This window comes from Schizophyllum commune (assembly GCF_000143185.2).
Source record: "Schizophyllum commune H4-8 unplaced genomic scaffold SCHCOscaffold_9, whole genome shotgun sequence".
NCBI lineage: Eukaryota > Fungi > Basidiomycota > Agaricomycetes > Agaricales > Schizophyllaceae > Schizophyllum > Schizophyllum commune.
Genome location: NW_026089546.1, coordinates 1,787,731 through 1,810,791, shown reverse-complemented (window position 1 = coordinate 1,810,791; position 23,061 = coordinate 1,787,731). Strand labels below are relative to the sequence as shown.

At 56.8% G+C, this 23,061-nt stretch overlaps 11 protein-coding genes across 11 annotated transcripts; 6 read left to right on the top strand and 5 right to left on the bottom strand.

Annotated features, from left to right (window-relative positions):
* Window positions 1-235: 235 nt before the first annotated feature.
* Window positions 236-1,403, bottom strand: SCHCODRAFT_02691438 (DUF453-domain-containing protein; the record flags this gene model as incomplete). The annotated part of the gene is made up of 3 exons (XM_003029435.1): window positions 236-717; window positions 779-1,109; window positions 1,152-1,403. The coding sequence occupies 3 exons, from the start codon at window positions 1,401-1,403 to the stop codon at window positions 236-238; spliced, it is 1,065 nt and encodes a 354-aa protein (XP_003029481.1).
* A 1,188-nt stretch (window positions 1,404-2,591) lies between these two features.
* On the top strand, window positions 2,592-6,536 carry SCHCODRAFT_02635356 (Neutral/alkaline nonlysosomal ceramidase). The gene is made up of 27 exons (XM_050345860.1): window positions 2,592-2,647; window positions 2,702-2,936; window positions 2,989-3,032; window positions 3,084-3,114; window positions 3,168-3,251; window positions 3,302-3,753; window positions 3,805-3,859; window positions 3,913-3,972; window positions 4,031-4,058; window positions 4,118-4,219; window positions 4,294-4,434; window positions 4,494-4,555; window positions 4,612-4,636; window positions 4,688-4,707; window positions 4,757-4,790; window positions 4,853-4,878; window positions 4,939-5,009; window positions 5,061-5,133; window positions 5,195-5,212; window positions 5,269-5,302; window positions 5,433-5,590; window positions 5,643-5,767; window positions 5,832-5,954; window positions 6,007-6,126; window positions 6,180-6,211; window positions 6,264-6,286; window positions 6,340-6,536. The coding sequence occupies exons 2-27, from the start codon at window positions 2,750-2,752 to the stop codon at window positions 6,438-6,440; spliced, it is 2,229 nt and encodes a 742-aa protein (XP_050198939.1). The 5' UTR covers window positions 2,592-2,647; window positions 2,702-2,749; the 3' UTR covers window positions 6,441-6,536.
* SCHCODRAFT_02635354 (uncharacterized protein) lies at window positions 6,477-8,473 on the bottom strand. The gene is made up of 7 exons (XM_050345859.1): window positions 8,271-8,473; window positions 8,115-8,212; window positions 7,989-8,064; window positions 7,560-7,937; window positions 7,337-7,501; window positions 6,890-7,287; window positions 6,477-6,834 (listed from the first exon to the last, which is right to left on the bottom strand). The coding sequence occupies exons 1-7, from the start codon at window positions 8,467-8,469 to the stop codon at window positions 6,826-6,828; spliced, it is 1,323 nt and encodes a 440-aa protein (XP_050198938.1). The 5' UTR covers window positions 8,470-8,473; the 3' UTR covers window positions 6,477-6,825.
* Window positions 8,474-10,119: 1,646 nt separating this feature from the next.
* SCHCODRAFT_02635346 (DUF580-domain-containing protein) lies at window positions 10,120-12,978 on the bottom strand. The gene is made up of 17 exons (XM_003029433.2): window positions 12,582-12,978; window positions 12,419-12,531; window positions 12,228-12,359; window positions 12,136-12,173; window positions 11,897-12,074; window positions 11,797-11,823; window positions 11,716-11,744; window positions 11,491-11,660; window positions 11,288-11,435; window positions 11,162-11,237; window positions 11,022-11,104; window positions 10,936-10,974; window positions 10,817-10,882; window positions 10,680-10,760; window positions 10,582-10,624; window positions 10,469-10,529; window positions 10,120-10,405 (listed from the first exon to the last, which is right to left on the bottom strand). Exons 1-17 carry the CDS (start codon window positions 12,804-12,806, stop codon window positions 10,355-10,357), a joined length of 1,560 nt encoding a protein of 519 aa, XP_003029479.1. The 5' UTR covers window positions 12,807-12,978; the 3' UTR covers window positions 10,120-10,354.
* A 235-nt stretch (window positions 12,979-13,213) lies between these two features.
* Window positions 13,214-15,344, bottom strand: SCHCODRAFT_02635343 (protein phosphatase 2C). The gene is made up of 6 exons (XM_050345858.1): window positions 15,161-15,344; window positions 15,017-15,084; window positions 14,861-14,954; window positions 14,604-14,801; window positions 13,751-14,551; window positions 13,214-13,700 (listed from the first exon to the last, which is right to left on the bottom strand). The coding sequence occupies exons 3-6, from the start codon at window positions 14,927-14,929 to the stop codon at window positions 13,482-13,484; spliced, it is 1,287 nt and encodes a 428-aa protein (XP_050198937.1). The 5' UTR covers window positions 14,930-14,954; window positions 15,017-15,084; window positions 15,161-15,344; the 3' UTR covers window positions 13,214-13,481.
* Window positions 15,345-15,796: 452 nt separating this feature from the next.
* On the bottom strand, window positions 15,797-16,749 carry SCHCODRAFT_02550120 (uncharacterized protein). Its single transcript, XM_003029431.3, has 2 exons — window positions 16,337-16,749; window positions 15,797-16,286 (listed from the first exon to the last, which is right to left on the bottom strand). Exons 1-2 carry the CDS (start codon window positions 16,698-16,700, stop codon window positions 16,255-16,257), a joined length of 396 nt encoding a protein of 131 aa, XP_003029477.1. The 5' UTR covers window positions 16,701-16,749; the 3' UTR covers window positions 15,797-16,254.
* A 572-nt stretch (window positions 16,750-17,321) lies between these two features.
* On the top strand, window positions 17,322-19,294 carry SCHCODRAFT_02510400 (P-loop containing nucleoside triphosphate hydrolase protein; the record flags this gene model as incomplete). Its single annotated transcript, XM_003029833.2, has 3 exons — window positions 17,322-17,992; window positions 18,039-18,311; window positions 18,361-19,294. 3 exons carry the CDS (start codon window positions 17,322-17,324, stop codon window positions 19,292-19,294), a joined length of 1,878 nt encoding a protein of 625 aa, XP_003029879.1.
* Window positions 19,295-19,598: 304 nt separating this feature from the next.
* SCHCODRAFT_02635333 (uncharacterized protein) lies at window positions 19,599-21,301 on the top strand. The gene is made up of 9 exons (XM_003029832.2): window positions 19,599-19,695; window positions 19,783-19,795; window positions 19,853-19,929; window positions 19,981-20,032; window positions 20,085-20,212; window positions 20,263-20,341; window positions 20,393-20,678; window positions 20,730-20,755; window positions 20,806-21,301. Exons 1-9 carry the CDS (start codon window positions 19,624-19,626, stop codon window positions 21,084-21,086), a joined length of 1,014 nt encoding a protein of 337 aa, XP_003029878.1. The 5' UTR covers window positions 19,599-19,623; the 3' UTR covers window positions 21,087-21,301.
* A 4-nt stretch (window positions 21,302-21,305) lies between these two features.
* Window positions 21,306-22,038, top strand: SCHCODRAFT_02635327 (protease propeptide/inhibitor). Its single transcript, XM_003029831.3, has 5 exons — window positions 21,306-21,460; window positions 21,513-21,587; window positions 21,641-21,678; window positions 21,729-21,804; window positions 21,860-22,038. The coding sequence occupies exons 1-5, from the start codon at window positions 21,448-21,450 to the stop codon at window positions 21,886-21,888; spliced, it is 231 nt and encodes a 76-aa protein (XP_003029877.1). The 5' UTR covers window positions 21,306-21,447; the 3' UTR covers window positions 21,889-22,038.
* A 256-nt stretch (window positions 22,039-22,294) lies between these two features.
* SCHCODRAFT_01100852 (uncharacterized protein) lies at window positions 22,295-22,783 on the top strand (the record flags this gene model as incomplete). The annotated part of the gene is made up of 3 exons (XM_003029830.2): window positions 22,295-22,570; window positions 22,627-22,708; window positions 22,758-22,783. The coding sequence occupies 3 exons, from the start codon at window positions 22,295-22,297 to the stop codon at window positions 22,781-22,783; spliced, it is 384 nt and encodes a 127-aa protein (XP_003029876.1).
* Window positions 22,594-23,055, top strand: SCHCODRAFT_02374157 (uncharacterized protein). Its single transcript, XM_050342507.1, has 2 exons — window positions 22,594-22,708; window positions 22,758-23,055. The coding sequence occupies exon 2, from the start codon at window positions 22,786-22,788 to the stop codon at window positions 23,005-23,007; it is 222 nt and encodes a 73-aa protein (XP_050198936.1). The 5' UTR covers window positions 22,594-22,708; window positions 22,758-22,785; the 3' UTR covers window positions 23,008-23,055.
* Window positions 23,056-23,061: the final 6 nt, after the last annotated feature.

Below are 23,061 nucleotides of genomic sequence, written 5' to 3'. Positions count from 1 at the left end.
GCACGTCTGTCCAATTGTGGCGCGCAACTCGCTGTGAAGTACAACTGATCAGCAGATCAAGCCGACAGGGCTTTCAGCATCTCCGTGCCGACATTATAGCTCGATACAATACAAGGAGAAATACGAAGGGCAAACATCCTCACGAGACCGAGCGAGCTGGACGATAGGGGACAGTGAGCAGATAGCCAAGACGGATTGCGCATTCTGTGGCTCACCTCCAAAGTCACGTCAATGCTTAGTAGAACACAATTCCCTTCATCAGTATCCTTCCCGTCCTGACCACACGCGCACTCTTGACGGACCCATCCTCCGCAAATTCCGCCCCCACGTCCATTGTGCCACCAGGATGCCGTATTTTTACCAATCCTTCGTCTTGGAATTCCCTCTTTTCCCCCGCTCGCGCTTGCTGAGCAATCCTATGCGCAATCGTGCCTTCGACGTTCGCTGCCACGCCTAAACATAGGCCGAGGGCCATGGGCACAGCCTTGTGCAGCACGCCCATCGAGAGAGCATGCACTACGATGTCTGCGTCGTCCTCGGGGTCCGGAAGGCTGAGCATGGCTATCTTGGGCTGCGCTTGTGCAGTGGGATCCAGACCCATCTTACGCGCTCCTTCCTGGCGCAGGCCTTCCAAGACGCGGCTTCCATTGTCCAGTGCGCTCTTATCTCCGCGAAGATATCCTTCGAGAGGGAATAGGGAGCTGACCTCGTCCGCGTCTACGAAGACCGTCGGATTCGTGGCATCGACGCAGGACATAGACAAAGCAGACGTCCCGACGAAGACGCGGTCGATCGGCGCCCCCGGTTGGAAGCAGCTTTCCCGTCCGCGCGCCCGCCGGACTGAGGAAGTCCAGCAGAATCTCAGAAGCTTTTCCCGGAACGCCGGCGACGGAGGCTTGAAAGAGATCAAGCTGCGGTCGCCCGTCATCGTCCATGGGGAACGTCGTGTCGATGATCTTCTGCGTATTCGTGTTGAATGAGCGCACTGTTCGCTTGTCGAGGCCCGACCGACGGTCCACGAGGCCTTCGTCGAGTGCATAGGCGCCAATCATGCTCGAGAGGTTCCCGCAGTTGCCCGAGATGTCGATGGCGTCGTCGCGAATGCCTACCTAGGGGCGTCATCAGTATAAGCAAGGGCGAGTGCACCAGACGTACTCGACGCCTTGCTCCCTCAGCTCGGGAGAAGCCGTGCCGACAACGCAGACCTTGCTCAAGCTGGACACGCCCCCGCCTATACCGTCCAGCTGTCGCCCATACTCTGGGTCTGGCGAGCCCATGATGCCGAGTAAGATGGGTTTCCACTCAGAGATATCTCTCGGTATATCGTTTCTACGGAGGAACACGCCCTTCGATGTCCCTCCACGAATGAACGATGCTGCAAGGCCCAGAGTGCGGGCTTGCATACTACCAAGACGCTGAACCGACAGTAGCAGCTTTTTCATGGGCCTATAGGCGACGCCTTGAGTGAGGCGCAACAATAGGCGCGCCGTCATGGCGAAAGAATGTGGTGATGGACAAGAAATTCAGAGGGCGCATGACCCTGGGTGTACGCGCGCGACGTCACGCGCATTCCACGTTCCACGACGAGCAGGCAATAATATTGTCTGAAGCACGCGAGAAGTTTGTGACGGGATGATGGCGTCCAAGTGAAAGCGAGAACATCTAGGATGTACTTCGAGCTGATTGCCGTCAGAAGGAGGTTCAACTTTGGTCTTGTTTGCTTTGGACGGACCGGCCACGTGATGACCTGGTATTTTGCGCGATCGCCTCGATCGCGCCTCTTGTCTTCGCCCATCTCCCGTCCCTTTCCTCATCTTTTTCTCCCCTTTCCCCTTCCTCTCCATAAGTTATACTGTAAACGTCCGCATGCTCTGTTCTACTCTTCCCTTCTGATCTGTGAGTACCTTTTCCTTATCTATCCAAGATGAACCTTTTGCCGCCCCAGTCGTTAGCCAAAAGGCCATGACGATCGGTCAAGCATACAGCCAAATTTTGCACCTCTGACCCCCATTCGCGTCTTTTGCTCTCTTCTTATACTGACATACTCACCCAGAATTTCCTCATCTTGCGTCCCACATCATTCACATCGTAGCAGTCCACCGAAAATCATTGTGTATGCAACAGTGAGTATACTTCTCGACCACCTCCTGATGACAAACCTCTACACCCATTACTGGAGGCTCCGGCCGATGGGGATTACCCACACAAAAAACTAAGAACAGCCAACTGATCCCTCGTCGCTCATGCTCGTCCTGAACTTCGTGCTTACGATCCTCCGCAGATGTACATGTACTTACCTATGTCGAATGAGGAATACACTTTTGCTTGCATATATCACCTTACACTGTCTGTCGTCCAGCGTCCTCGGCCACCGACATCTTGTCAAGCTGCTCTTGCTGCCGCTGAACTAGACTGGCACCTTGTCACCCCTCCCCATGAGTCCCTTCAGCTTCATCGTGTCATTGCCATGCAAACGAGTCCTCCCTAAATGCGTTAGATACATACATTGTCGTCAGGCGTCTATCGCCGTCGGGGCGCTCCGCCGCCGAGAAACCCGTATATAATACAGTCACCGTGAGATTCTGCTGTATCCGTCGCGCTCTCACCGTGTGGGCAGTCGCATTGTGATACGAAGAAGGCGCGTCGAGCAGGTGGTTATCATCCCTATCACGGGCACTCCAGCGATCTGCTGACGTCGAGGGCCCAGCATCTTGCGGTCAGGTCATATAGCATTGCCCGGGGTCAGATCATGAGTCCCACCCTCTTGCTTCCCTCCTGCAACGTGTGGGGCCTCGGCGACGTACTCGCGGCAGCCATGACACGCGTTGTGTGGTATCTGACCGCGTTCTGCGCGTCGTTGAACGTGTTTCCAAACGGTGGCGCGATCACTGGTGTCCTGGGACAGCATAATGATGGAATATACTTGCTGGGACTTGGTGCGTGGCCGTGCGATGAGCAGGGTGCCCGTGGCTGACCGGAAGTCTGCAGGAACGGGAGACATCACTGGTCCGGTCGTCGAGACGAACATGATGGTGCGCGGGCATGAGCCACTTCTGCTGTAGACGTGCTGAAGAGCAACACAGGGATATGCCTCGCTCGCCCAGACCGACACTGGTCAGTTCCCCCTCATGAAAGACGCGTACCATCATGCCCATCCTTTCTCTCAGGTCTTCACATGCGCCAGCGCAGCCGTGCCTTCATCGTCGCAGACGCGTCCTCCCCGAATGACCGCATCCTCTTCATCAACTCTGGTGCGCCCTTCCACGCATATATGCGTGACGCGACATGCTGACGCGCCCAGACATCGCCATGGGCGACACGGGCGTCCGTCGGCAGATCGTCAATCGTTTGGAGGCACTGTACCCTGGCGTGTACACGAACCAGAACATCGCGCTAGTCGGCACACACCAGCACTCCGGCGTCGGCGGCTACCTCGAGAACCTGCTCCCCCAGATCACCGCGCTCGGCTACGTCAAGCAGACCGCGCAGGCCATCGTCGACGGCACCGTGCTCGCCGTACAGCGCGCGCACGAAAGCCTCGCGGAGGGTAAGCTGAGCGTCGGCAACACAACCATCACGGACGCGAACCGCAACCGCTCCCCGACTGCGTATCTTGCGAACCCCGCTGAAGAGCGCGCGCGGTATGAGTACGACCAGGACAAGGACATGTCGCTTCTGCGGTTCGACGACTCTGACGGCAACGCGCGCGGGCTGTTGAGCTTCTTCGCGGTGCATGGCACCAGCATATACGAGGTTGGTGACATTGGATCCCGGCGCATGCGTCATGCTCATGTTGTCCTACAGAATAACACTCTGATCAGCACTGACAACAAAGGGATGGCCGCCTACCTGTATGAAGGTACGCGTACATATTATCGTGATATATCTTCCTCGATGCTAATAAACGCACAGCTGCAGTAGAGCCGGGCGCGATGCCGGGCAATGCGACGTTTGTGGCAGGTTTCACCCAAGGTACGTTCGTGGGCAGTCCCGCGCGATACGCAGCCGATGTTGACCTCTGTATTCGCAGCCAACGTCGGCGACACTAGTCCTAACACGTAAGTCGGCTGAGCCACATAGGTCCCATGGGCTTAGTGGATGACCTTACCGGGCGTAGGGAAGGCGCATTCTGTGAGAGCCCTGGGAAGGAGTACGACGGTCTGCCATGCGAAGAGGACCACTCCACCTGCGGCGGCACAGTACAGGATTGCCACGGCAGGTATGTATTCCATCGATCGGCTGGGCTTTCCCCCATGTCAAGTGTGATGCGGTGCTAAACATTGCACTTACTAGGGGACCGGGATTCCGCATTTCCGACTATGAATCGAACCGCATCATTGGCCAGAAGCAATACGACGGCGCGCGCGCGATCATGGAGGGCTCGCGGTCGGCAGTCAGCGGCGCCGTCAGGAGTGTGCATGTTTACCTGAACATGTGTGTTCTCCTCGGCTTCGCCTCGTGCGCCAATACAGCGAACTCACCATCCTTGACAGGGCGAACCACTCGTTTGCATTGCCCAATGGCACGGAAGTGCAGACGTGCCCTCCAGCAATGGGTAAGACCCGACGGTGATTGTGCGTATAGGCGGTCATGTCTGACGATGATTCGTAGGGTACGCATTCGCCGGTGGAACGACGTGAGTCCGCAGAACACTTCGGTATGTTGCCGTTTTTGAAGCACTTGACAGCGATGGTCCTGGTGCCTTCGGTGAGCGCAGTTCTGTATGCGAAGATGTCCTCGGCCAACGGTTCGCTAGACTTCATCCAGGGCGACAACTCCTCGGAGCCACAGTAAGAGACAGAACCTAATCAGTCTCCGACTGTCCTTGACCCAGTTCTTCACTCGTGTGCAGGAATCCGTTCTGGGAGCTCGTCAAAGGTGCGGTTTAGCGTTCTGCTCGGGCGCTCTAAATTAATCAGACATCTTGCACTGGTTTAGGTGCCATCACGCCGTACCCCTCTCAAGCGCAGATAGATTGCCAGTACCCTAAGCCCATTCTGCTCAACACTGTATGTAAATTGCCTGGGCGTCTTTTTGCGGTCTGCCTGACCTTTCTCCAGGGATACGCCGATACGCCTTACAGATGGTCCCCGCATACTGTTGACATTCAAATGCTCCGAGTAGGAAACTTCGGTGAGCGGGCTCGACCAACGATGACAAGGTTCGCCTCACTAACACCCATCGCTGCTTGCAGTGATGCTCATCATGCCAGGTGATGAGTCTACTGCTCCTTGCTCCTTCGAGAGGAACTCAATCTCTGTTACGTAGGCGAGCTTACCACGATGGCGGGACGCAGAATTAGGTTCGTCAGCGTCTTCCCCGGCCGCAACTGCTTCTGAACTCACACAATTTCCAACTGCGTTCTCCGCCGCCGTGCTTCTCGCTCGCCGTCCATCTAACATGGACATATGATCCTTTCTTCGCTGTCAAAGGGAGGCCCTTCGCTCGGAGCTCATCGCATCAGGTGTTCTGGGCGAGGATGCGTATGTAGTCGTCGCCGGGCCGGCCAATACCTACGCCCACTATGTGACCACCCGCGAAGAGTATGGTGTGCAGCGATACGAAGGCGGCTCGACTATCTTTGGCCAATGTCTGTCTCAATCGCTGCCTGGACGCCGCAGAACTGATGCTCTATGTTTCAGACACGCTCGAGGCTTACATCGACAAGTACTCAAGCTTGGTCCCGTACCTCGCTGACGATGTCAACGGCACGCCTGAAACCGACGAGGCGCCCTCTGACCTCACGAAAAGCGCCATCTCGCTCCAGGTACGACCTTGTCAATCCTCAGGGCTTGGGCGCAAAGACTTTGTATTGACTGGGTGCCTCCCAGACGGGCGTGGTTTACGATTCCCCAGGCATAGGTCACAAATACGGCGACGTGTTGGCGGACGTCGGCTCTTCGTATTCAGCGGGCGATACGGTCACCGTGCAGTTCGTTGGGGCCAATCCCAGAGTAAGCCGCAGTCGATGTGCTCGTGCGATACTTGGCTTCTCACACGTCTTAGAATAACTTGCGGCTCGAGCAGACCTTCCTTTCCGTCGACCACTCGGACGGTGGCAAGTGGAAAGCGGTCAGGTCGGACTCCCATCCATCTACCAAGTACGAATGGGTTCGGACGAGCACTGTGAGTCTCGGCATGTCGTTCAGAATTCATCACTTCAATTATGTGCATCGCAGATCCTGGGGACCAGTAGTGTCAACATATCATGGTACGCCTTCTCGACTACCTTTCCACAGAGCTTTGCTGATCCGTGGATGCAGGACTATCGAGGACGGCACGGCAGGTAAATTCTACCGACCTCTTCTCCCATGCTGCTTGATTGAACTTCGCTCACAGCCGGCACTTATCGTATTGCTTACTTCGGCGACGCTAAAGCTGCTGGGAGCGGCGCCATCTCCTCGTTCACCGGGCATTCTTCCAACTTTACGATTGTCTAACGACCTCTCTCACTTACGACCCTCCCTTTGTACTTCTCGTTCTGGAAATGCATTTATTTGTCTTCGCTTCGGTTCTATTCGCATGCAACTTTGGTTCACCGTCCTTGGGGTATCTGATTAAGTCAAGGACGGCACTGAATAGTGAATACAGTAAGAGTAAATACGGCGCTCAGGGTGGCGTGCAACAGTAGATGAAGTGTTGGAAGTCGGTACATACAGGCACATGTTCCAAAGGAGTTCATTAATCAAGAAATGAGATAAAGTGCAGGGTAGTTGGTATATGCAGTACAGTCTCATCATGCAGGGAAAGCAAGTTCGCAGAGCGCCGGGAAGAGGATGGGCCACTCGCCTGAGTGATACCAGATCAGGTCCGAAAGAACGGGAGCTATATGCCCTGTTGCATCATCAGACGACTGGCGCTTCTTAATTAACGAATAACGGATACTCACATATCGGGATGGATCGTTCAAATGCGCAGTCGCCGAAGCCTGCATGTCGAAGCCGCCGCCACCAGCGTAGAACATGGGCACTTCGGGTGCAGATGACGGATGAGATGACCAGCTGTACGCTTCGCCGCCCACCGCGTTGCTGTACGGATTAAGTCCGGTGAAGAAGGTGGAGGTGGGGGCGCTGTCCATCGGCAACATGGCTGAGGGGTCGATGTGTGGGTTCATGTCTTCCATCGTCGGTTTCGGGGCGGACCACGACTCTTGCTGCGAGTACGCGCCCGCGAGGTGCTCCTCGATGGGGTAGCGGAAGCGATACATTGAGTGGAATAAGAGCGGCAGCGCGCCGTCGTCGTCGACGTCCTCGAGCACTTGATGAGTGACGCTATACTCGCGAGGGTCTGCGGGAGCGGATGAGCACGTCGACGCGGGGTAAAATGAATCGCCTACCTGGAGCTTGCACGATAGTTGACCAGAATCCGGGCACGAAAGGCGTGCTGTAAAGGAAGCCGCCGGAATCATTTTGGTCTTCCGGAAGGTCCTTGAGGGTGAGCGAAGCCGACTCGACGAATATCGTACGTCCATGGTGCCGGACGATGTATCGAGATTCGGCAGCTGTATCGGGCGACGTGAGAACGTGACCTCGGGGCGAAGTGTCGGGATGATGACTTACCTATAATGCGAGGAGATACAAAGGTGATAGTCGGGTCGATCCATTGTATAGGACGCGGGGAGTGTCGAGGACCGAACGTGTTGGTGCAGGGCGAGGTAGAGCAGCAGTTGCATGGTGGGGGTGCGCCGCCGCCGGCGACGTCATAAGGTGAAAAAGAACCCTTCGGGAGGACGTCGATGTATATCACGGGCGCCGCGCCTCCAAGGCGCTGATGATCAGCGAACGCGCCGTCCGTGGGCGTTACGGGCGGCGAAGACGCGTCGCTGCAAGGCGGGCTGCCTGAGTCACTGCGGAAACCGTTGGTGTAGAAGGAGTCGACGGCTCGCGTCCTCGGGCGCGGTCTTGGTGGGGGCTTGCAAGGCGCGAGTAGACCCTGGACTATTTCATTGACTGTCAGTGTGGGGCGGACAATAGAACCGGGGGACGCACGCTTTTTCCCCGCGCACGTATCTCGCAGCTGCTGCAGTCTACTCCCCACTTGCTTGGGTGTGCGTCGTTGCCCAGTCTACGTGGCTCATATAAGTAAAGCCAGTGAGCGAAGAAAGAAGGTCGCACCTTCTTGAAGATGTGGTCGGAAATGAAGCGATTTCGCATAGGAAAGCGGCCCAGCAGGCGCGTCTCTCTTGAGTCGTCTGGCACATATAGCTCAAGACCTACGGCGAAGAGGTACACAATCAGACGCGCGCCATCTCCTGTAGTCTGTATACGCACCTTCTATGAGAGCAGCCTCAAGGTTCGGCGGCCATACCATCTCTCCATTTTTGGTCGTCTTCCAGCTCTTACGGCCCTTGTAGATGGACTCGAAGACCTCCTTGTTCTCCGAGTCTGGAGGAGGGGAGGGAGAAACTCCGGCGGAGCTCGAGGACGAGGAGGACTCCGACATAGGTGGCTCTAAAAGGGCGCGGTCCATGGTGGGGGGGGGATTGGAGGGAACGATGATCAGGTACTTGCCTTTATATCCACTGATGTTTTTGACCTCTCGTTCACAGGGTCTGCAATTAGCATGCCGTTGAAATTGGACGTTGGCTCGGCTCGATATCTCGGAGATGAACTTTTGATGTGTGAGCCAAGCCACAATAGCCCCGATCTATAGGCCCGATCTGGCACGGCGTTGATGGAGAACATAGCGTTACCTGTCCGCTTCCTTGGGGCGCCCACCGTGGCTGGGTGCCATCTGTAGTGCAGATCAGCCGTACAAGACCGTACACACGACGCTCTGGAGGTCAAACTATGCCGATGCCGCGATGGCCGTGGGACGCAGCTGCGCCAACGTGGATACAAGGTTTGGTGCCGCCTATGCGCCGATCACAACATTTGTTCATCCCTTTGGAGGTAAGATCCCCGACGGATCGCGTGTGAATCTGCATGCTCACTGTTGTCAATCTATTCATCGCCACGCCCATGTCGCGCTGTGCAACACCGGTCGCACCGGGCCTGCAAGCGATTAATGAGGACACTGCCTTGAGCGACCAGGCCCGCTCCCGAGGGGAACACGTTCATTGCAGCGTGCTACGACCTGGCGACAATAAGACTATGATCTAACGGTTTGCAAGCGTCGTGATCACGTACCACTCCGAGCTGCGCAGACTACGAAAAATCGGGGCCGAGCAAGCACACCTCAGATTTTGCTAAGGCTATCATCTATGGCACATCGTGAGCTCCCGCCTTACGCACCACGCTCTACTTACCAGGTTGCCGAAGGTGCCCGGGTAAAAGTCAGCTGGGCTTCCAATCGAACAATGGAAATCCCCGCCTTGTTGGCGAAGAATGCCCCCTCGGACGCTCTGCGGAAATGCGCCTGGAAATATTGGATTTTGGACAGAAAATGCGCCCACCCTCTCCCGCTCCTCCCTACCAGACGGAACGTCATATCGCGGTAAGCCGCTCGGTGAGGTCCAAAAACAGGTTACGTCTGGGGGCGTATCACAACGCTCCGCAGAGATCCTTACACCGTGCCCATAATTGTCATGCGAGCCGGACAAAGCAAACCTCGAGGCGGGGACAGTGGGAAGGTGGGAGGCGCGCCCCAGGTCGTGGTCGATAGGCAGCGCCGTCGAGAGCACGAGGAATCTCGAGCGCCTCGACTTCTGCGCACCGGTACCGACTTGAGCTTGAGCGTATTGGCCCCCAGTCCGCCTTCTTCCTCCAAGGCAGACTAATTTTCGGCACCGCTTGCTTCGGTCAGTGTCCACTGCAACGTGCTACGTGGACAATTCAATGAACTTCGGGCTGGTTCACGAGCTAACCTTGAGGAGGAGGATCGATCTCCACTTGCCGCAGTCCGAACGCAACGCAGCCCTTTAGCAGGACCTCGGCGCCGACATGAGCAGCCGAACGACGGGAGTAATCGCAAGGGCTCGAGATATGTCAGATCCTCGCCTCTGCGAGAACATGAGCGGTGAGGTCACGTCACTATTTCCACCCGACATACCCAAGATTTTCGATATCTTGTTCTCCCGAACGTCGAGGTGAACAATAGAGTTGTGTTTCAAGGCAGTACCGTGCATCTATGAAGAATGAGTTTATAGGTAGGACATGCATACACCAACCTTCAGAAGGGCTTGTCGCGGAGGCGGTTGTCGCCGCGTGACGCGATGACGCCCAACGTCGACCAAGTCTGATCCCCCATGTCGCACCCACAGCGCCACACCCAGGTCAGGCAACCCTCCGTGGAGGCGACGGTTCCGAGGGTCCACTTCAGTCCTCCATTGGCCACAGGGTCACCCTGGACGAAGATCGTGTATTGCTCGTATCGTATCGTAGACGCATTGGTATAACAGTTGGTATAGCTTGTCCTAGACGTTCGGCACCCCGCGAACAACCTGTGGGTATCTGGACGCGATCAACTAGACCAGGCAGGCGTATGTCAGCATTCATTGCCGCCCGACAGTGTCAAGATCTTTACTCACAGCAAAAAGTTCGGGAGCCCTCGTCGCCAGCACCTGCGGGTCCTCCCCGAGACCCACAAAGCTGCGAGCTAATTAGCCATGCATACGAACATCGCAAGAATGAAGGCACTCACATGGTAGATACTCCTGCTTCGATGGCAGATGAGAGTGTCAAAGCTGTGGCAGGAGTTAGGAAAACTCCGGCGACGAAGACATAGGAGGCGTGACTTACAACACTGAAGACCTATCAAGAACGCGAAGAGAAGGACAGGCGCCGTGTACTGCCCATCGGTATTGTACGACGGATGAGTGACTGCGCGCAAGCGGTTAGGACCATTGAAGGACACGCGACTGTCAAGCGCCACTCACACCTGAGGTAGAGATATGCGAAGAGGGAGCACAACATCCCCACGGCGTAGGCGCCCCAATTGAGCGCTTCGCGTAACCTTTGTCAGCCCAAAGCCGATGGTTCGTTGGGATCGACTTACTCATGCCGACCAGGGAGTCATTAATCAAGGCGTCGATGCCTGGAGAAGCCGTTAGAGGGCGATCGTTCGTCTGCATCAGTGCTCACCTCTGTCCTTGAACAGCCTCCAGGTATCCTTCGCGGCAGGTAAATACCCCTTGCCGTATAACGCGATCTCGATGTACGCATATCTAGCGGAAAGAAATTAGCATAGATTCGAAAACAGTGAATTACTCTAGTAAGCGTACCTGTTGAAGTATTCCACCATGCCCTCGATGCATCCCACGAAGCAAGCAGCACAGCAATAGAGACACGCCTCAACCGCTAGGGACAGCCTAAGTCGTGCGGTAATGGCTTGTCAACGACCCACTTACGGCTACCATCCTGAGCTGCGTTGTTGCGTAGCGCATTCAGGATCATCCTAAGAATTTCCAAGAGCGTGACGATCAAGGACCCAAAGGCGATGGAGCCCAGCGAAGTCGTCGACGCGCGTACAAATGCCGAACGAGTGGGATGGGCGGGCTGTGTAAATTTGTAGTGAGATAGCTGAGCAGAAGCGCGATGCTGGCAGACTGACCATATCGCCTTGCTGCCGTGGACCAAAGTAGTACCAGCACCCGAACGGTCCGCCTGCCACTGTCGCCAATGCGACATTGCCGATGACCTGCGAGGTCCAGAGAAACGAGAAGGTCTCGAAGAAGATGAGCCCTGCGACTTTTCCGGACGAGCACGAGGTCGTCGCACAGGCTGGGACGATCTAATTGAGCCGGGATCCCGTCAAGACGAGTAGGGCGATACATACCGCTGCTTCCTGGCGTCCATTTTGCGTATCTTCATTGAAATTCTCAGCCTTCGAGGAAGCCACAAGCGAAAATGAACTTACGTGGCCAACACAGTGAAGGTATACCACCTAATGACCGTCGGGAAAAGAAGAATGATAATCGTCAGCCTGGGAACCGGGGGCGCAAGGGTCCCGGACTCACACAGCAAGAGCCGCCTGGAGGAAGAGTGATATGAATGCGACCACATAGACGCTCTTGTGATGCTTCGCGACGTCCATTACAACCTGCAAGAGCAGCGATGCAAGCGGTATGCGCGATTTGAAACCAGCGTATGCGAGAAGGGACAGGACCGCGATGATCGTGAAAATGATAGCCCCAGCTGGTCAAGGGAGCAATGATCAGCTCGGCGCCGGAACAGTGCAATGATCCCTCGAGCTTACAGTAATACTTGGTGATCCAGTAATAGACTGCCACGCCGCTAGAAGCACATCAGTCCGGGTACGCGTAAAAACGAAGAGGGCTGCTGGCTGACATGTTGAGCGCAATGGACAGGATGAGCGTAATGTGCATGATCATCCTCGTGAACATGCGCACGAGAAGAAGATAGGCTGTCGAGAGGACCAGCGCCGCCGCCGTCACGAAGAGAAGCAGATAGAGCGTGTGTCTGGCGATGGCCGCTGTCAGTACACGCTGCACCACCCAAGCAGACCGACGAGAACGCACTCATTCAACGTAACAGAGGATCCCGATGTATTGCTTCCCAGCCCGCCACCGAGTCCTCCCTCCTTGATCCATGAATTGATCGCCAGCCCAGACAGGGCCGCAAAACCCAGCAGCTGGACGCGTCCCATAAGCTCCCGTCCAAGATAGCGCACATAACACGCACCTGGGCGATGAAGAAGATCAGGAAAAAGATGTCATTAACGGTCTTCTTGGGCTTGAAGCGCTCTCCTTCATACGGCGACTTGAAGTCGCCGTAGGCGGGCTGCCCGTAGGCCGGCTGTTGCCCATACGCGGGCTGCCCGTAGCCATTGGGCGGCGCGTAGTTGGGCTGGCCGTACGCTTGGCCGTACTGCGGGGTGGGCCCCGGATACGGGGGATTGGCATGCATGGGGTATATTACTCAAGAAGCACGAGCGTCGAGATCGGCGAGGGCGTCAAGAAGAAAAGAAAATGGGCGTCGAGGACAACGTGCGAACGCGCGCGCGCTCTACACCCGCGACGTCGTTGACATCATCCATTCGCTCCGTCCCAGCGATCCAGTCTCGACGCTGCCTCGTGGCACCGGCGTTTTCTCGAACTGAGACAGGAGGACTGCATCCTCGGCGCGGGTGCACTTGGCTGTTTGTATTGGACGCCTGTTGATGCCCGTCCTGAGCGATCCTTGAGGCCGTCAGGATACGAGGCTAAGGAGAGAGCAGAGGTGTTTACGGGCAAGTCCTTGATTGCAGATGGACGTCCTCGACAAGTCGAGAACAATGGCAGCAGCCCGCAGACGACTCGCTGCTGCGCATGATGGTATCTGTACTTCCAGATCACACGTGCACTGCTACCATACACAGGCAACAAAGGCATCGCCCGATACGGAGACTATCATTTGTATTCCCACCACGTATCAGATATCTATCGTATTCACAAAACCTTGTCGTCAAGCAGAACAGCAATATTCGTAGATGCACCGCACTATGTAATTAGTACCCAGTCGTACAGTAGAGCACGTCCGTATCTTATTATCCCCCCGATCCACATTATGGTTGCATCCTTCGCATTATGGTTCCTGCGAATCCTATGCTGAGGCTGGAACTGGAGGAGCCGCAGGCTTCTTGAAGACGATAACGACCACAGTGATATTGTCCAGAGTGTGATTCCGAAGCGCGTACTTGACGAGCTTCTCTGCCGCCTCCTGGGCGTCTATGGGGTCTGAACGCGGTTTCTGGTCGCCTTCTTCTGCGACTTTGCCCAGGACGAGGTCGACCGCCAGCTGATCGGATACAACATCCCAGAGCTGAACAAGTCTGTCAGCACACTGGTCTTCAAGGGTACAAGAACACTCACCCCATCGCAAGCCATGATCAAGAACTGGTCTTCTTCAGACAACTCAGTCTCGGTGGTATAGGGCGCGCCAACAACGAAGTCCTTCATCGAGGAATCGCCCAGACTTCTCGTCACAGCGAGCACGCCGTTCACGCGGCCGCTCATGACGAAGCCACCGGCATCCATGATACGTTGTGCCTCCATCCTATCCGAACCCTTGTGGTCGTACGTCAGGCGCACCGCGCGCTCTCCACGACACAGAACACCGCGCGCGTCGCCAACATTCGCGCTATACAGCACTCGCCTCACATCGGGTGGCGGGAGGCGCGCCGGCTTCGGCTTCTCGAACGACGCTTTCCTCGATATTGCCGGGGACGACTTGATCGCCTTCGACGCGCCGCCGCCAATCGACTTGAGCGCGCTCCGGATCCGGCTCGCGCTGCCCTTTTTCTTCTTCTTGGCGACCTTCGGGCTTGGACCGAGGTCCTCGCTCGATACGGTGATTGTCGGGCTCTCGCTGCCGCTGTCATGTAGACTCGCGTCATCGAGCTCGCCTTCGCTCCTGGTAGACGGCGGCGAGTCCGTGTCCGGTACGGGTGGCGAGGGGGATTGCGGCTGCGATGGGCAGTGCTCGAGGAAGGACTGCTTGCCCTCAGCGTCTTCGAGCCGCAGGAATGCGGTGACGGCAGTGCATCCGGAGTGGTTCTTGCCTTCTGACTCGTCCGTGAGCTTTGTAAGCTGTTCGTCTACGTCGTGGAAGGTCTGATTGAGGACATCTGGTATGGGTTGGTCCGGCATGTGGTGCAGCGCGTTGAGCAGATACTACCGCGACGCGTCAGTCCCAATCATGACCGGGTATGGGCTATGAACGCACCTGATGGTAGTTATCCCCGCACCACTCCGCGGCCTGCTTGCCAGCGTGTCCATCGAAGACCGCAAAGGAGCCCTGTCCGCGAATATTGTCAAAGTCGGCGACAAAGGAGTGCGCGTCCTCCATCGTCTTCCGGCCACCCTTCTCATTCGCGATGCCGATGCTGAACGTCGGGTAGTTCGTCGGCCGCACATTCAGGCCCTGACAAGGACGAGTCAGTCAGATCGTGACCATCGCGCGTCGGGACAATAGACGCGCACCCCTCCGGTGTCCAGCTCCACGTCGCGGACCTCCTTCGACTTCGCATTCTGTTGCATACGCGGCGGCATTGGGAGCTGGCGAATCGCGTCTGATCTGTGGCGCATGACGGTCAGAAGGGACGAGGCGCGCCGGAGTGGCGGAAAGGAGGCGCGCACCGGGTGAAGAAGGTATGCTGTACGACACAAGTCGAGGGCTGGCGCGGGTAACGATGTTGAAATAGTGACTGCAAGGAAATTCATAAGAGAACGCCCTGGGGCGCGCAGCAGGGAGCAATTCTGCTGCGTGGGGTGGAGACTGACGTTTGGTAGAGGCGCTTGAGAGGGTTGCGAGAGTTCGGGAGGCGGGGGAACGTGGTGGGAAGAGACAAGAGTGTAGAGGGCAACGGCGGACCAGGAGACAACTGCGGCACAAGAACAACGCTGTCGGCAGCTTAGACCTCGCAGCGGCTCCGGCTATGATGATGATGACGGTATTGGAGTGACGCGCGCGGCGCCCCAGCGGCTCGAAACAACGTGCTCCATTTGGACTCCATTGTGCTGGCCATCTTCGTCAACAAAAGCCATTCAGTCGCCCATACAAAGTCACCGCTACATTACAGGGTAACCTCCTCTGGTACAGCTCCCAAAACCAGCCTATTCTCCTCGAATTCTCTTTGAGCGCAGTTTGTCTTGGCGACATGGTCACCGTTGACAACGTCACACCCGTCTACAGCCGCATAACATCCGCGCACCGGCAGGCATCATTGGACCTGCAACACCTGCGCATTGTTCATACCTTACGCATTCTTCGAACAGGGTGCAAACGTACAGCGTAAAGTGCAAGACAGTGAACGGCATTATTGAGATCACCTGCATGCGAGCACATTGGCAGCAGAGCCCAAAAGAGCCTGCACACGCGAACGTATGCGTTCATGCATACCCGCATACCCTAAGGGTGGTGTGCAAAAGCAAGTAGTTGGGTTCAATCATTCTGACACTTCGACTGGATGCCTCGGGCCCACTGTCGAAAAGAAGAGTGGGGACCGGCGGTCACGATTAGGCAGGATAAAGACAGGCTCGCGACGAAGTTGAAGAATAACGACAAGAACTTGGAAAAAGACGTAACCAGCAAAGTGAACTGTGGTGCGTCCCTCTGCACTCATTCATCTCAGTAGCGCGACCAATTGGAATGGGAAGGACGCCTACGAGTCACGTACCACCACTCCGTTGCTGGATGTCACGACCATTAGGACGAGGCATCCATACCCAGACCTGGTGTCCGCAATCAGGCTTACGCCGGTTCAGCCAAGGATGGGTGAGGTGAGTGAGCTGCCCAGGGCATGTATACAGTATGTGCGCGAGAGACGTCTCGGCAAGGGTGTAAGATAGAGCATGGCGACCGGTAGTAGAATGGTTTAGCGTTTGCGCGACGCCCTCCTGGTCTCCCCTAGCAGAAGAACATGAATATCATTCCACAGCAATACCGAGATGGCTTACCCTTGTTCTTCGCCTTCTTCGGCGTGCCCTTCCCCCTCGTCTTCCGATCGAGCACGTCTTGAAGACGCTGCTGCTCCGCCTCGTTGATAATCTCCAACTCGGGATACTCGCGCGCAATCTTCGCCAGGTCGACCTCTGGCGGATAGTACTCGACCATGCTCGGGCCGCGCAGACGGTTGCGCAGGTACTTCGCACCCGTGCGCACGCCCGTCGGGTTGTACGACGTCTGGAATATCGAGGCGCGCAGGCGGTCTAAGGCCTGTATGCGATTGTGCAGGAGGTCCGGGTTGATTTTCTTCGCCTTCGCGACCGCGCCGGCGCCGGCCTTTGCGGTGACGAGCGCTGTGCGGAGCGCGGTGGCCATGGTGGGAGGGAGGAAGAGGCGGGCGGGCGGCTGGCCGGGCCGATCGAGCAGCGGCGGAAAACCTCTCGAGCGCCTTCTGCTCCTCCCCTCATGCTTGCGCGATGTCGGCGCCGATGCCTCGCTGCTGTCTTCTATTCGCCAGTAGCGGGCCCTAGCCGCCGGACTTTCGCTGCGTCTGCCGTGGTCGCGCGGTCGCAGTCAGACCCCCGATCGCACACTCGGTCGCGCCCACCGAGAGCGCGCCAAACGCAGTCCAAGACTTCCCACCTACCAAAGCTCAGTCCCCACCCCGCTGATGGTGGCTTGAGACCAGTCGACACAAGTCCGGAAAGTCTCAAGAAGTACTTCGCCAGCATCCTTGAGTCCTGGGCAGACTCCCCGATCATTACACGGCGACTACACGCATTCGGCATACCCCACGACGATGCCATCGCCCTGCTCGAGACGTACAAGGATGCGGTATTGCACGGCAACATACTTGAGGCCCCAGCTGCCCTCGAAGAATATGGGATTGACCGCCTCGGCTACACTGTGCCAAAGCAAGAGCGCGCAAGCCTCAACGACGAAGTCCTTTCCCAAACCCTCTTCCGCTGGGCAGCCAAGCCCGAGGCAACCCCCATTATGGAAGCAGGAGGTGTCAGCGCAGATGCCATAATGCAGGTCCGGCGCCTCACCGCGGCTACCAGACGCCCCTTCATCTGGGAAGAGTTCCCCCACGCGCGCCACCTCAAGCGCAAGATCATCATGCACGTCGGCCCAACCAACAGCGGCAAGACGCACAACGCCCTCCGCGCGCTCGCAGCCGCCAAGCTCGGCATCTACGCCGGTCCCCTCCGCCTCCTCGCGTACGAGATCTGGGAGCGCCTGAACCTTGGCCAGATCGTACCCGCCGGCATGCTTGAGCCCCCTCCGCGCCGACCAGGGCAAGTCGCCGCCGAGGAGCTCGCGGACTCGGCCCTCGACTTCGGCACCGAGCGCCCCGCGGCGCGGAGGGACATCAACCCGCAGTACGCGCGGCAGTGCAACATGGTCACCGGCGAGGAGCACAAGATCATCGACCCGTACGCGCGGCTGTCGTCCGTGACCATTGAGATGCTCAGCTTCCAATCGTCATACGACGTTGCGGTTGTGGACGAGATTCAGATGATTGCGGACGACCAGCGCGGGTGTGCGTGGACGAATGCGGTGCTGGGACTGGCGGCGAAGGAGCTCCATCTCTGCGGTGAAGACACGGCTATCCCTCTCGTGCAAGAGCTCATTGCGCAGACTGGCGACGAACTCGTCATCAATAGGTGCGTGTTATATCCTTCGACATGGAACTTGCTTACACGCGTACAGATATGAACGTCTGACGCCCTTGGAGGTCGAGAAGGAGAGCCTGAAGGGCGACTTCTCCAAGATTCGCAAGGGTGATTGTGTTGTCTGCTTCAGTCGTCAAAAGATCTTCCAAGTCAAGGAAGAGATTGAGAAGGCCACGGGGCTTCGCTGCGCGGTTGTTTATGGTGGTCTTCCACCAGAAGTTCGGAGTGAACAGGCTACTCTGTTCAACGATCCGGACAGCGGGTACGACGTCTTGGTAGGCAGTGATGCCATCGGCATGGGTCTCAACCTGTGAGCAACATGACATGGTCATCAACGTTGGTGCTGACATTATACGTAGGAAGATTGGCCGTGTTGTCTTCTCTACATGCCAGAAGCACGATGGTCGAAAGCAAGTCGCGCTCAGCCTCTCGCAAACGAAGCAGATTGCAGGTCGTGCAGGTCGCTATGGCCTGCACGGTGGCGACAAGCCCGTCGGATATGTGACCACTCTCAGGGAAGACGACATGGAACACGTCCGTCAGGCCCTCGCCGCGGAGAATCAGCCACTGCAGCGTGCTGGTCTGAACGCTCGGAACGAGCTCTACTCTGCCGTGCGCGCAGCGCTTCCACGAGGCTCGAAGTTCGATCTCTGGCTGGACGCGCTGCAATACACGTCCACCATCCCGTCCCGGCTGCGCTACACGGACCAGGAGCAAATCCGCCGTCTCATGGCCGATGTCATCGACATGGAGGGCACCGACACGATGCGCCTCGTCGACATCACGACCTTCGTGGCAGCGCCTATCGGCTGGCGGGACGCGGAGCAGGCGACGATCGCCCGTCGCCTGCTCATGCTGCGCGAGAAGCACATGCGCGTCGACCTCCAGCTCCTGCTGCGCGATACGGGGCTTCTCATCACGCTCACGGACGTCGAGCGGCGGATGAAGCGGGGGAAGCAGGGCGGCGCGGCAGCCGAGAGCATGCTCATGCAGCTCGAACGGCTGCACAAGATCCTGAGCGCGTATGTCTGGCTGGGTCTGAGGCAGCCGGTGCAGTTTTGCTCGGCGGGCGAGGCGGAGCAGCTCAAGCACCGGGTGGAGGCAGCGATGGAATGGGTGCTGCATGCGTTGACGTGGAAGGGGTCGGAGGTGGCGGATCGGGCGCGTGAGGTGCTGGATCGGCGACCTGTGAAGCAGCTCTCGTACGAGCCTCATAAGATGGTGAGGGCGTTCAGGGAAGGGCTCGGAGCTCCTGCGTCGATGAAGGGAGGGAGGCCCGAAAGGAGGGCATGAGGTTGGTATGCATCTATCATCTATGTAATTACAGCTTGGCTTTCAGAAGGGCGCACATAGGTGCGCTGCGACCTGAAAGCCTAATACCAGCACACCATTTACCAGGATTTTCTCGAGGCTGACAGTCCTTGAGAACATCGTTCTGCTGGCTCAATCGATAGGACCAAGGATAGGACAATGACCAAGTGCGCGCCACCGGTGCGCAGTTGTCAACTTCTAGCCTCGATCACGATCATGTCACCGCCGCCTCCAGCACATGAAGACATGGCAACTCTGCCTCGTGAGAAACCCATGTGCAGCCCTCCTTGCGTCTTATCACTACTTCTGACATGCCCGGCGCTGAGGGCGGCCACTGGGATGTCGCCAAGGTGCTGCCGCTGCCGCTGGCAAATTGGTTAGAGGTGCGTTGAAGTCCCCTCCCCGCCTATGTGCGTCAAGCTTGATGAGGAGCTGATCGCCGTTGTACTTCTTCCGTATTCCGTATTCAGGCTGTATTCTTCGGTACGTCTATATGTGTTCACCTTGGCGCTGTTCATGACATATGTGTCCCCCCTCAAGGCATCTACACCACTCTTTTCCTCCAGTATATGATCTCGAGGTATAGGCATGGGACGGGGAAGACACTAGCGGGAAAGGTGCGTGCTCGATCATCTATTCTTCCTGACTACACTCACTGCTTCGTTTAGGTCTACTTCGTGGTCACGATCCTGATGTATCTTGTCGGGGTCGCCTGCTCTGGTGAAGCGAAGTCCCTCGCTTCGTAGGAGCCCTATGTTGACGCGTGGAGCAGGCCTGTCGATCTACGGGGCTACGCGGTCGCCATACACCGACTATGTGGACGGGAAGGCGGCCAAGCTAGTCGCAGACGTATCGTGCCTCCTCGCGTTCGTGCAGATGTGGATGGGGGACTTCTTGATAGTGCGTTCTCGCTCGGTCTCGAGGGTCATGCCACTAAGACCATTTTCCAGGCTCTCAGAACACACTTGCTATGGGATTACAATTTCCGCGTTACAGCGATACCGTGGGCTTTACTGGCTGGGACATTATGTTCGTCGTGCTTCCCTCTACACTGACCACTCGGACAACTCTTCCTACCAGTTATCATCGTGTTCACGGCGACGGGTGTGGTCCAGGACATTCGGCAAGTCAGCGCAGCGCTCACTATGGTGCTCGCCCAAAATGTCATCACCACTGGGCTCCTGATATATCGCCTGCTCTCGCAACATTCGGAGTCAGCGCGCGCAGGGTTGCATCGGTATTCTAGGAGGAGCGGCAGTCTGATCCGCATTGCATCCATCATCTCGCAGTCTGCAGGCTTGTATCTGACAGTGTTGTTCTTGTACAACCTGTTCTTCTTTCTGCAACATCCGGGCATGGTCTACATGTGCGTATCCGTCGTTGCTTTACCTTGCTCACCAGCTGACCTCGCGTCCAGGCAAGTTATGATCCCATCCGTCACGGGTGAGTCTGAAGGCACCTTCCATGGGTTATGCGCTGAGATTTCTCCTTAGGTATCGCCCTCCTGGCCATATCCGTGCGCGTTGCGGGGATGAAGACTGGAACTGTCGATTCCTCCTTCACTTGGACACCACCAACTGACTGGAGAACAAGCGTGCATTTTGCGCGATCCCATGGTGACATGGGTTCCGCCAGCGACGATGGTATCCAGGAAGAGGCAGAGCGATATATTGAAGCGCGATACCCGGACATCTTCATCAAGGAAGAGGGCAGGAGAGCATCGCCTCCGCTTCCTCGATTGCATAGCACCGGACCTGCAGCGAACGTACCATGACGATGCGATGGACCAGTTCAAACCTGTATTTTTACTTGTGCGTATACCGTCCACGTTACCCTCTAGCACCTCCACTGTGGCCGCCTAAGTGACCATAGACCCACGCTCCTTGCACACTACTGTTCTCCATAGCTACACATCTGGATCTCTGTCATGTACGCTGGCCTACGCTCGCGCCCTACTATACCGCCATTGACATCATCGTTCGTCCTGGGCACTTTCCCCTTGTTTTCCAAAAAAGGTAGTATTTGTCATGGCATCACTGCGCTGCTCTGCACGTCATCACGGCGCGCAGCTTCGCCATTATCTTCCTGTCCGGAACTCCCATCTGCACCTTCACACCCCCAGTAAATCAACCATAATGTCCGCTGAGAGTGAGGGCGTTCGCTGCTTGATATCTGCGCCGTTGCTCACTGGCTATCGCAGAGTACATCGTCGTCTTCAAGCAGGGTGTCTCGAAGGACCAGATCCAGAAACACGTCGAGCAGGTCAATCAGAATGGTGAGTCGCATCTTCATCCATCGCACACGGGTCGCTAATGCGATCTCCCATAGGTGGCGAGGTCCTCAACGTTTACGACTCCATCTTGAATGTATGTGCGCCACTCACCTCGCAAACACCGAAGTCTAACGATCATCGCAGGGCTTCTCCGCCAAGATCACGCCAGAGCACTTGCAGTCCTTGAACAGCTTCGTCGGCGACGACATTGACTACATCGGTGCGCACCTCGTACCCTGTGTACACCTCCTCAGTCGCTGATAGCATCCCTACAGAGCCCGACGGCGTGGTGACGACGCAGTAATCGGACAACTATCCTTATCGATCTAACGTATGCGGACGCGCATATTGACTGCTTGTATGAACCCTTGTATCTGTACGTGCTATAGGAAGAGGATGGAATTTGCTGAGTAACTTGTACGAGCGCGATGAGAGATCTAACACTGGTGGCGCGACATTCAGCCCGCAATCAGGTGACGCGGCATGACTGAAGGTAGGTGTTGATTGTTGTGGACGATGGAATGAACAGCAATTCGGAATGAGGACGGCAGCTTGCGCGGCGCCGTCGTCTGCGGCGGGTCTGGCCTGCGAAGCCCGCCGTCGACGACTCTGCCGAGCTACCCATCTCACGACTTCTTCCGCAACCACCACCACCACCTTCACCCTCTTGTATACTACCTATCCGTCCTCCTCACAAAACTCTACTCACCATGGCTCCTATCCGCCACATGATGGACATGCCCGGGGGGCATATGATGTCCGAGGCAGAGATGACCGAGATGATGGGCTCGTCGTCGGGCCACACCAGTGCGTATCTCCCCCTTTACCTCGCTACTACTGCTGCTGGTGCAACATTGCTCACACGTCGTGCAGAGTGCATCGTCATGTTCAAGGACGGCACGACCCCTGCGGAGATCAAGCAGCACGCGAGCGAGATTGAGGCGCAGGGCGGCGTCGTGACGGAAATCTACGATTACATGCTGAAGGTGTGTTGAATGCCTTGGGTGGACCGGGTACAGGAAGCTCACGAGCCCGTCGTCAGGGCTTCTCCGCCGTCATCCCTGAGGCCATGATCACGCAGCTGCAGAGCCTAACCGGGTCGGGCGGGATCATTGACTACATCGGTGGGTACTCTTTTCTACGCCACTGCCGCCAGTTCTAACCAAGCTTCAGAGCGCGATTCCGTGGTCTCCGTCTGAGAATGTGCCTTGGGAGCACCGTGAGCTCAGCTGGCTCTCTTACTTTGCTGCGTATGTACGCGGATGGATTTCGTCGTCGTGAATTGGTGGCCTCAGCTCTCAGTGTCTTCTTACAAGCGAGAGGAAACGCGAATGAAGACTCGTGGATGCCCAACATTGTCACTGAATTCTATTTTGGAAGTGTACAGTTCTTGAATCAGACCCGGCTGCGTGTATGTGGATGAAGCATGGCTACATAACGTTCTTCTATATAACATTGCATCGCGAGACGCAGCTGA

Excerpts from the sequence above, each read along its gene's own strand:
- SCHCODRAFT_02635356 (XM_050345860.1), top strand. The coding sequence starts at position 2,750 with ATGAGTCCCACCCTCTTGCTTCCCTCCTGCAACGTGTGGGGCCTCGGC. Across the intron at positions 4,879-4,938 it reads GTTCTGGGAGCTCGTCAAAG|GTGCCATCACGCCGTACCCC; the intron begins GTGCGGTTTAGC and ends GCACTGGTTTAG. Across the intron at positions 5,303-5,432 it reads ATGGCGGGACGCAGAATTAG|GGAGGCCCTTCGCTCGGAGC; the intron begins GTTCGTCAGCGT and ends TCGCTGTCAAAG.
- SCHCODRAFT_02635354 (XM_050345859.1), bottom strand. The coding sequence starts at position 8,469 with ATGGACCGCGCCCTTTTAGAGCCACCTATGTCGGAGTCCTCCTCGTCC. Across the intron at positions 8,213-8,270 it reads TGAGGCTGCTCTCATAGAAG|GTCTTGAGCTATATGTGCCA; the intron begins GTGCGTATACAG and ends TCTTCGCCGTAG. Across the intron at positions 7,288-7,336 it reads AACTATCGTGCAAGCTCCAG|ACCCTCGCGAGTATAGCGTC; the intron begins GTAGGCGATTCA and ends CCGCTCCCGCAG.
- SCHCODRAFT_02635346 (XM_003029433.2), bottom strand. The coding sequence starts at position 12,806 with ATGCATGCCAATCCCCCGTATCCGGGGCCCACCCCGCAGTACGGCCAA. Across the intron at positions 11,661-11,715 it reads ATGGACGCCAGGAAGCAGCG|CCTGTGCGACGACCTCGTGC; the intron begins GTATGTATCGCC and ends AGATCGTCCCAG. Across the intron at positions 10,761-10,816 it reads CGCATATCTCTACCTCAGGT|TCACTCATCCGTCGTACAAT; the intron begins GTGAGTGGCGCT and ends GCTTGCGCGCAG.
- SCHCODRAFT_02635343 (XM_050345858.1), bottom strand. The coding sequence starts at position 14,929 with ATGCCGCCGCGTATGCAACAGAATGCGAAGTCGAAGGAGGTCCGCGAC. Across the intron at positions 14,552-14,603 it reads GCGGGGATAACTACCATCAG|TATCTGCTCAACGCGCTGCA; the intron begins GTGCGTTCATAG and ends GCGTCGCGGTAG. Across the intron at positions 13,701-13,750 it reads TGATCATGGCTTGCGATGGG|CTCTGGGATGTTGTATCCGA; the intron begins GTGAGTGTTCTT and ends AGACTTGTTCAG.
- SCHCODRAFT_02550120 (XM_003029431.3), bottom strand. The coding sequence starts at position 16,700 with ATGGCCACCGCGCTCCGCACAGCGCTCGTCACCGCAAAGGCCGGCGCC. Across the intron at positions 16,287-16,336 it reads GAAGAAGGCGAAGAACAAGG|GGGAGACCAGGAGGGCGTCG; the intron begins GTAAGCCATCTC and ends TTCTTCTGCTAG.
- SCHCODRAFT_02635333 (XM_003029832.2), top strand. The coding sequence starts at position 19,624 with ATGCCCGGCGCTGAGGGCGGCCACTGGGATGTCGCCAAGGTGCTGCCG. Across the intron at positions 19,930-19,980 it reads GGAAGACACTAGCGGGAAAG|GTCTACTTCGTGGTCACGAT; the intron begins GTGCGTGCTCGA and ends TGCTTCGTTTAG. Across the intron at positions 20,033-20,084 it reads TGTCGGGGTCGCCTGCTCTG|GCCTGTCGATCTACGGGGCT; the intron begins GTGAAGCGAAGT and ends CGCGTGGAGCAG.
- SCHCODRAFT_02635327 (XM_003029831.3), top strand. Across the intron at positions 21,588-21,640 it reads CGAGCAGGTCAATCAGAATG|GTGGCGAGGTCCTCAACGTT; the intron begins GTGAGTCGCATC and ends GATCTCCCATAG. Across the intron at positions 21,679-21,728 it reads TTTACGACTCCATCTTGAAT|GGCTTCTCCGCCAAGATCAC; the intron begins GTATGTGCGCCA and ends CGATCATCGCAG.
- SCHCODRAFT_02374157 (XM_050342507.1), top strand. The coding sequence starts at position 22,786 with ATGTGCCTTGGGAGCACCGTGAGCTCAGCTGGCTCTCTTACTTTGCTG.